Genomic DNA, 9907 nt, shown 5'->3' on the forward strand with positions numbered 1-9907 from the left:
TACCAATTTCAAAGGAAGCTCTTTGGGCTATACCATTCAACAACAGTCTATAATCCATCTGTAATGTTCTAAGATACCAATAACCAAGAAATTTCTCATAAGGTAAGCAGAAGAAAAATGTCGTAACATTTATGTGAAAGTGTGGAGTAGATAGATATGTGTATGTGCTTGAAGTGAAGAGATCTAAATTACAGCATGTAGAAGTACTGCAGAAAGAGTATTGGTAAATTAACATTTCACTTTTTGCATAGAAACTATCCTTCAGAAAAACTGGTAACTTAATTAACAATGAAATTATAAATAGTTGAATAATAGGAGTTACAACAGCAGTCCCTGGTAATACGTCTGTCTTTTAAAAGTCTCAGGGGGTAGCTGAGTTAGTCTGTACAGGATAAACTTAAAAAACAACAAATGGTTTGGTAGCACTTTACAGACTAACAAAACATGTAGATAGTATCATGAGCTTTCATGGGCACAGCCCACTTCTTCAGATGACTGGAGTTTTGAGTTTAGGATGTACAGTCCCAAAATAAATAGGGGAGAAGGGAGGGGAAGGGGAGGAGGGAAACAAGGAGCAGAGGGTATGAAAATATCAAAGGGAAAAACAGAACTGGGAATCAGTAAGTAAGAATCAATAGATAGGATGGGAATTTACACAGGAATCTACACAAAGAGCTATTTGCACCTTCATTGGATGTTAGGTTGATAGTGTCCCAACCATCCCTCATCATAATTGAGGCTATTAGCATGAGAATTGAACTTGTGAAAGAAGTCACTCTATGTATTTGGCTAGTAGAATTGGTTTGTGACAAGACAGCAACTTGAAGATCTTTTAAGCAGTGATTAGGAAGATTGAAGTGTTCCCCAACAGGTTTCTATTTGTTCCCTTTATGTTTATCTGATTTGTGTCCATTGATTCTTTCTCGTAGGGACTGTCCAAGTCTGTGAGCATATAAACCCATTTGTAACTCAATCTTTGCAAATTGTAACGGACAACACCCTGACACACTTTGAGCCAAAAGGTGATTCGTTTATAGTTATGTAGAAGAATCAAACTAAAGTTTAAATAGAAAACTAAACAAAAATGCCAAATTCAATTTTCCCTACATGACAAATTTATTTTCACCAGTGCCAGTCATTTCTGTGCATGTCTTTTAAAAGTTCAATATAAAAATAAAAATCACATTTGGACAGCTTGTAATGTCACTTGAGTCTTTCTGGGATTTCAAAAAATGTAATTAGAATTGTCCACGATATTTACTTTTTATAATAACTATTGTACTTGTAACATTTAAAATAAATAAACAACCTCACCAGTGTATCATAAGGGGATATTTTAACATGTGATTTCTCTTTCCCTTCACAACCAACTACTTTGATTCTGAAGATCAGAATATTAAAAAGCACTCAGATAATATCGCTGTGAGAAAGAGACTTAGGGACACTGGAAAATTATTGTTGCAACAGTATTGCTGATCCTTTCCTTTTAGGTCTTACATGATTTTTGCTTTCTTCTCATAATGATGGGCTTCAATAAAAAGGCTAGTTTTTCCATTGCAGGGAGTGTCTTCACCATATAAACTGCATTACTGTTCTGCCAATCCAGTCATTCAAATAAACGTTCTTCAAATAATAGCAGCAGAGAAAATGAGAACTATACGAGAGAGTCTAGATAGAGCTATTTAAATAGTGGCAAAGCAAGCTAAGAAACAAATACTTTGTCAGAGACAAGGCTGTATGTTCATGTGTCCCTTTATACTTTGACCTTCTGTTAGCCAAAGGGTATTATTGTCATTACTGGATATTAATCTGCTAGAAAGATACTAGGTTTCCCCTGCTGCTTCTTTTTTTGCCATTAAAAGAGGGCCTTGTCTCTCCTTTGTTGTTGCATCTACAAGCCAGCACCACATTTGGGCTGTATCTAGAGTACACCTCTCTGTCGACAGAGAGATGTAGATTAGGCACGTCGAAATTGCTAGTGAAGTGGGGATTTAAATATCCCGTGCTTCACTAGCATAAACATGGCCACCACCTTTTTTTGAAACAGAGCTTTTTCGAAAAAAACCCAAACCAAAAACGGCAGTCTAGACGCGGCTCTTTTGAAAAATAAAGCCTTTTTCGAAAGATCCTGTAAACCTCATTTTATGAGGGATAAGGGATCTTTCAAAAAAGGGTTGTATTTTCGAAAGATCCACATCTAGACTACCTTTTTTTGACCCACTTGTAGGAATAATCAGGTGCTAGCTGAAATAAAATGTTTGATATGTTCTGAAAAAATCTGAATAATTTTACATTTTACTTCTACTTACATTATTTTGTGTTGAAGTTTGGAGAGAGAAACCATTCCAGCAGATCTTTTATCCATTTATTAAAAGATTAAGTAAGCAGTTAGAAAACAAAAGTTAGTTGAAGCAAAATATTGTTAGCTAATTTAACTCATAAATCAAGCTTACAATAAAAATGCAATAATCAAATCTAGATTATAGTTAAAGTATAAGCAATATATTGATGGTTCAATTTATCTCGCTTGCCAATTACTACAATAAGTAGATAAACAATGGTAATAAACAAGTTAAGGAAAACAATGTTGTTAGTATGTTCCAGGAAGGTTACAAGGATAAGTTGTTCCCTTTGATTAAATCAGCAGTTTTCCTAGGCACCCCTTAAAAGCAAAGGCTAGTTCTTGCTTTGGTTTTAAGGAATTATTGCCCTTAGAATGATTTCCTAGTAACTTCCTCCATTGGCTGCTTTCTCTCGTTGAGCTTTACAGCTCACAGAAACTACATCAAACTGTGGTTTATTTAATCTGTTTCTCCACCGTACTTGAACACAGTGCTCACATCTTTCTGGCAGTCTGGCACAAATACACAATGATTTCTAGAATCCCACACTCTCCTTGTCTTTGGAATGACTCTCCTTTAAAACAGACATCTCTTGCTAACAGATTTTAGGGGTTAAGTGTCGACTTTGGGGAACAGCTAGTAACAAACAGAGAGAGAAACACTTACACCCACTCAGTCATATTAATGGGCCTTGGAGCTATTTTTGAATTGCTCTGCAGAAGGATTTTCACACCTTCTTAAAGTCTTCAGCTCACGTGATCGGGATTAGTTTGGAACTAAGTTGATATTTACTAGTAGGTTGTCGTTGGGTTTTTTTGCATTGGGGGAGGGAAAGACTTTGGTCTCTTCTCTCTCTTTCTCTCTGCAAGAGTTGTACACTTCAGACTTGGTTTACCAGATGGTCAGAGTTTTTCACTGGATTAGGAGATTGTGGAGGCCTAAGTTAGAGCAAGAGGGGGCCCCTTCCCACTCATTCCATGTGAAGTCCCCCCTGCACCAGCCTTTCAGTGCTCCTGCCAGGAAAATGGGGTCAGGGCACAGTGGCTTCCCTCCCCACATGGCATTCTTGTCGGGAAGTGGGGTCAGGACATATGGACTTTTTCCCACTCACTGGCAGGAACACCAGATGGGTAGAGTGGGTCTGGGCCTGGGGTGCCCATTTTTTCAGAGGCTACCTCAGCCCTAAGCATGGACCATGTTATTCCAGTGGCTAATCTGCCACTGCTTTCACCTTTTGTTCTTTGGATGGCCAGTCCAGGGAAGAAAATAGGCTATATCCTTACTCATCTTTAGGGGACACCTAAATATCTTCAGAGGCCAATATCTGAAGAAAGTCAATGAGCTGGCATCCCTGGCATTTGAAGTCACATCAAAGATTCTAGGTTAGCAGTGTGTGCATATCATAATAACCACAAATGGATGTCCTTTGAAAACAGGATACAAGAAAGTATGATGCGTTCATGAAATTATCAACAGACTTTCATTTAGGCCCAAGACATCATTTTAAAAATATAATTAATAATTTGTCAGTGTTTACTTACTCCCTGACCTTCCAACACATCCTTGTGGCAATGGATTGAGATACCGGGAAAAGAATGATCAGGCCTGGGTTAAGTTCAGGGGAAGTGTTTGGCCTTATTTTAATAACCTTTTGCCTACGAACCAGAAAACTGCTTCAAATTTCTAGTAATTTAACTTGCATTAAACATCTGACCAATGAAAGTTACTCAAGCCTAAATCCAACTATAGCTTATGTTCCCTACACAATTAAACCAACCTATTTCTTCTCCAACAAAAGTCAAGATATTCTCTACTCCTAGGATATTCTATCAGAACTTGTTCTTCAACATTAGCGGTGACAAATTGATTTATAGCTTCATTTAAACACTCTTTACATGAGAGAGAAGAAACACAATGGAATAACATAATTGCCAAGTCCCAGGCTAGTAAAAACCACACTCGTACAGCTTCAACTTTGCCTTTGCTAGAGAATTTTAGAAAAAAATCCCCACCAGTGAATTTTTTTGCTAAAATTCCCACCATTGCTAGGACCAGTTCAATTGATATAAACACAGGAGAGTCCTAGTATAGATGAGGTTCCAGTGACTTCCAGTATTTTACCATCTTAGTGAAATCTAAGGGTATGTCTACACTACCCTCCTAATTCGAACTAGGAGGGTAATGTAGGCATACAATCCGAACTAGCTGTACTCCTCATTCCACGAAGCCTCCTCATTAGGAAGCCTAATCTGAACTAGCTACTCGGTGCCACGTGTAGCCGCGCGGCACAGGGTTCGAACTGCCGGCATTTAAAAATGGTGCCGGCCGGCTTCATGCAAATGAAGCCCGGGAAATTCAAATCCTGGGCTTCATTTGCAAGTGCGGTATGCCTACATTACCCTCCTAGTTTGAATTAGGAGGGTAGTGTAGACATACCCTAAGGGAAGTGATACTAGACAGAATATCTATGTTCACATTAATTTTAAAAAAACAGTTTTGAAAGCTCCCACAGAATTTCTATAACCTGCCTCACTGAGCTGCCTCAGAAACCAAGGGCTCATGTTGCAGAACTTAATTCTTGTTTGATGACAAGCAGAAGAGCCTTTGGACTTCAGCTAATTAAATGGCTTTTGCTACACTCACTGATAAAAAAAAAATCTTAAAAACCACTCAGTTGTGTTTCCCATTCTATCTAGAAAGATACTCACAAATCCTAAATGTACTGTTCAAGCCAAAGCCCTGCTGACTTTAGTAAAGGTTGCCCTAATAAAATCCCCCTTCCTGCAAACTCTTTGCATGCAAGTATTCCTGTTGAACTGAATGAGACTACCCAGAGGTGCAAGGTTAGAAATATGCTCAAATATTTGCAGGGTTGCAGCCTACATGAAAACTTCAGGATTGTGCTATAGTTGGTAGGAAGCCGTAGGATTAGGGCTGTAAAGTAGTAGCAAGAAAAGTCTCATTTCAGGCCTATGTTCCAAGGAACCCACAGTTGAATTAACTTGCCTGCATGGGTTATCTCTTGAAAACACGCTGTACTAGCTGTATCGTATTCAAAAGCAAAGAAAGAGTCACTGCCACTGAAACAGACTGGGCAAACAAAAATAAACCATTTAAATCATAGAAAGGATATGATGTAAGTGAGGAAGTAGCATCAAATTTATCACTGAAATCTGTCTCTAAGTGCTTGGTACGATCTTGTTTTTGCATCTGTCACTCACCACCTTAATAGGATCTTAATTCTCTGTCTGTATTACTGAACCATTGATTGGAAAACTTATGAAGTTTTAAAATCTCCTCCCTTATGCATGTGTTATAAAGCAAGATGAAACAGTGTTGTTGAAAACAGCTGAAAAAGCTCCCATTTTGTAGAAATGTGGGATGCTTTAACAACATGGGATTTTTCTATTTCAGACATGAGCCACTGATGATGGGGGATTGGAACTTGCTGGGCAGCATCCTAGAGGAAGTGCATATCCATTCCACCATCGTGGGCAAAATCTGGCTCACTATCCTTTTTATATTCCGCATGCTGGTGCTGGGAGTGGCTGCTGAAGATGTTTGGGATGACGAGCAGTCTGAGTTCATTTGTAACACCGAGCAACCTGGCTGCAGCAATGTCTGTTATGACAAAGCCTTCCCCATCTCTCTGATCAGATACTGGGTGCTACAGATCATCTTTGTCTCTTCCCCATCCCTAGTCTATATGGGGCATGCACTTTATAGACTTAGGGCCCTGGAGAAAGAGAGGCAAAAGAAGAGAGCTCATCTCAGAGCCCAGCTAGAAGAGCTGGAGCCCATCCTGGAAGAGCACAAGAAAATGGAAAGGGAGTTAAGGAAGTTAGAAGAACAGAAGAAAGTGAACAAGGCACCCTTGAGAGGGTCTCTATTGCGCACCTACGTCTTGCATATCTTAACCCGTTCCGTGGTGGAAGTAGGTTTTATGATAGGCCAGTATGTTTTATACGGGCTTCAAATGCATCCCCTTTACAAATGCACTCGGCCTCCCTGCCCTAACACAGTGGATTGTTTTGTGTCCAGACCCACAGAGAAGACCATCTTTATGATTTTTATGCATAGCATCGCAGCTGTCTCCCTGTTCCTGAACATCCTGGAGATTATCCACCTGGGACTAAAGAAGATAAAGACAACCCTGCACGAGAGGCAAAGAAGAGAGACAGCGATGGCAGAGGAGGAGACAAGCATTTGCAACTTGAAGAAGAACTCGGTGGTACAGCAAGTTTGCATCATGAGAAATTCCTCCCCCCAGAATAGCTATAAACTTTTGCCCACCCAGCAGGGGGGGCTGCCTGTTTATCTGCCTCCAGCACAAGGGTACAAAGTGCTCCAGACCCCTGCTGATCATGGCCAGCGGGCAGTAGGGATGGGTGCTGAGCAGCGCCGGTGCAGCACAGACAGGCCTAAGAGTGACCAGCACCATGGACAGGTCCCTCGCCTGTACAAGCACCCAGAGCACCCCCAGGAAAGGGAGCAGCACCACAGACAGCTCCCCAACCAGAATGTGGGACAGCCACCCAGACACCCTTCCTCCAGCAGCGAGGAGACCCACAAACAGCCCCAGCAGAGTGTTGAGAACTGCCCAGAGAGTGAACAGCACATCCCAGAGCCGCCCAGAAACCCCGTGCAGCCAGCCAAGACCCCCACTAATGCTGGTCCACTAGAGATTTCCCAAGGCCCCCGCAACATGCTCCGCAAACACAGCCGGGTGAGCAGCTGCAAAGATTACGGGGATGATCGTGTTGACTCTCCAGACAGTGGGCACTATCAGGGCAATCGCAAGGCCAGCTTCCTGTCCAGGGTGCTGTCCGAGAGCCAGTTGGCCAGTGACACAGAGAGCTCCGATTCCAGGAATGGCTCCAGCTCTGAAGCCAAATGCAGAGAGGAGAGCAGCCCTCCCATCACCCCACCACCCCCTTCTGCAATGGGTCGCAGGATGTCCATGGTAAGTAGAGCCAATAGTAGAGCCCTCAATAGCTGCTAGTGAGAGTTAATTCTCTTTGGAGGGCAGCTGAGCTTTAGGCCAGGACTTCGGGTGGCCAATCTCTGGCTAGAGTAACAAATGACATATCCTGACCTAGTAATGGGTTAGAGCCATTAATGGTGAAATGGCAAAAAGGTTGAGAAGAAAAAAAATACAATTATTTCCTATATGTCCCTAATAATCACTGGAGGTTTCAAATCAAAATATCTACCTCCTTAAATTGGATGGTCTTTGGGCTCTAAAGTGAACATTATTAGTAAGAGGTCATTTCTCACTTTATTGGCTTTGGTCACTCAGGTTTCTTTTATATTTAAACTATATAAATATACACCCCAATAGATCTTTCTTTAAGGGATTTTACCAAACCTTCATAGAGGTTCATCCTACTCCAGGTTTCTTCATAGTACAAGGAATTAAAATCCTGGATCGACTGAAATCAGTGTGACAACTCCCCTCAGTTTGTGGGGGCAGGATTTCTCTTGGACTATAACTTTGGGTTAAAGCATTGCCTAAATGGTTTATTAAGTCTTTATAAAAAATGTAAAGTATCAACTAGATTAAGTATTTTTTGCCATAAAACACTAAATACAGCAAGTGGCTAATTTCATTTTTAGCAATTGTACCTATTCTATAACCACACACTCTTTCTGAAACTAGCTTGTTTACTTTCAAACAATTACAATTTGGATCCTGATGCCAACAAAGTTGAATTTTAAAATAACTTAAGCTCAGTAGTTGCAAACTATTAGTCAGGATCACTGGCTTGTGGGGGGCCTGGATTTCAAAAGGGACTATTCCAGTCAGTATAGATTTGCAGTCCTTCCGATAAGAATTATTTTAAAAGAAAACAAGCTTCCTTTGCAAAACAAATTAATTTCCTTAGCATTCTTTAATAACTACCCTTTTTAATAATAAAAATATATGTCTGAATGCCTGCCTAAAAAGCAGAAAGTATATTTGTACATTATTCAGCACGTTAGCATTTATAGTCTTCAGTTTCAATTGTGTCATAATCTCTTTAACTCATAGACAATCAGCAAATACAATGCGGAAGAAAATTCTCATTCTCTTAAAAAAAGAATCATCATTTTCTTCTTTGCTGTTTCCAGTATTGCCTGATGAGATGGATCAGAGTCCATCTTGCTGGTTTTCTATGTCTCCTTAGAGCCTGAGGTCTTTTTCCTCCTCAGCAACACACTATTATGAGCAAATCCTACCTGTCCTCTTCTGTCTACTGTGACTTGCCACAGAATTTTGAATCAACTTTAAGGTCTGGGTCCTTATCTTCAAGGAGTTTTATGACCTGGACCCAGAATATCTGAAAAACTGCTCCAGAATGAAGACACTGGATAACAACCATGCTCCCTTGGCACAGTGGACTCTTGAAAAGAATAGGGAAGTTCAACTTTGCAGGAGTCAGAGTTTTCACAGGAGCCAGTCTGTCTCTAGAGTAAACTCTCCCAGGAGCAATGACAAGGCTCCCATTACAAGTACAAAGTGTATTTTCTTTGACATTGCTATATACATACATAGGAACAGACATATTTATACAAAACTACCCAAAACAAGACACTCCACTGCATGTTTCTCTTATGGAGAGAGGATGAGAGAACAAACAAAACATGACAAATGTTAATCCTGCTGTTTATTGCACTACTGGAAGATATTCAGATACTCTGATGATAAATGCAGCATGTGGACTTGTATAGAATAGAATGGGATTATTTAAATGTTAAGCAGTAAAACCAGACTAGAATTTAAGCAACATCTCAAAGAAAATTTATGACAGCCTTGCCTGATAAGTATCAGAGGGGTAGCCATGTTAGTCTGAACCTGAAAAAGCGGAAAGTGGGAATTTCCACTACATGCATCTGATGAAGTGGGTCTTTGCCAATGAAAATTTATGCTCCGATAAATGTTAATCTATACAGGCAGTCCCCAGGTTACGTATAAGATAGGGACTGTAGGTTTGCTCTTAAGTTGAATCTGTATGTAAGTCAGAACTGGCGTCCAGATTCAGCCACTGCTGAAACTGATCAGTTTCAACAGCGGCTGAATCTGGACGTCAGTTCTGACTTACATACAGATTCAACTTAAGAACCCCAGGCATCCCCAAGTCAGCTGCTGCTGAAACTGATCAGCGGCTGATTCCAGGAAGCCCGGGGCAGGGGCTTCCTGTAGTCAGCCACTGGTCAGTTTCAGCAGCGGCTGACTTGGGGACGCCTGGGGCAGAGCAGCTGGGGTGCTGCTGGGTTGGTCCAGTAGCATGGCCGCTCCTCGGCGCTACTGGACCAACCCAGCAGCACCCCAGCTGCTCTGCCCCAGGTGTCCTGATTCAGCCGCTGCTGATCAGTTTCAGCAGCGGCTGAATCAGGACTCCTGGGGCAGAGCAGCTGGGGTGCTGCCGGGTTGGTCAAGTAGCGCCAAGGAGCGGTGCTGCGGGACCAACCGGCAGCGCCCCACCTGCTCTACCACAGGCCCGGGGCTTTGCTCCCCATCTCCCTGGTCTGCTGGGGGGGGGGGCACTAGCTGTGCCCCCCCCAGCAGACCAGGGAAACGGGGA

The 9907-nt window shown here is 41.6% G+C and overlaps 1 protein-coding gene across 1 annotated transcript; it reads left to right on the plus strand.

Moving 5' to 3' along the window:
* Positions 1-5772: 5772 nt before the first annotated feature.
* GJA10 (gap junction protein alpha 10) lies at positions 5773-8463 on the plus strand. Its single transcript, XM_089777150.1, has 2 exons — positions 5773-7305; positions 8374-8463. Exons 1-2 carry the CDS (start codon positions 5773-5775, stop codon positions 8461-8463), a joined length of 1623 nt encoding a protein of 540 aa, XP_089633276.1.
* Positions 8464-9907: the final 1444 nt, after the last annotated feature.

This window comes from Pelodiscus sinensis, chromosome 3 (genome assembly GCF_052426305.1).
Source record: "Pelodiscus sinensis isolate ZL-2025 chromosome 3, ASM5242630v1, whole genome shotgun sequence".
Lineage (NCBI taxonomy): Eukaryota > Metazoa > Chordata > Testudines > Trionychidae > Pelodiscus > Pelodiscus sinensis.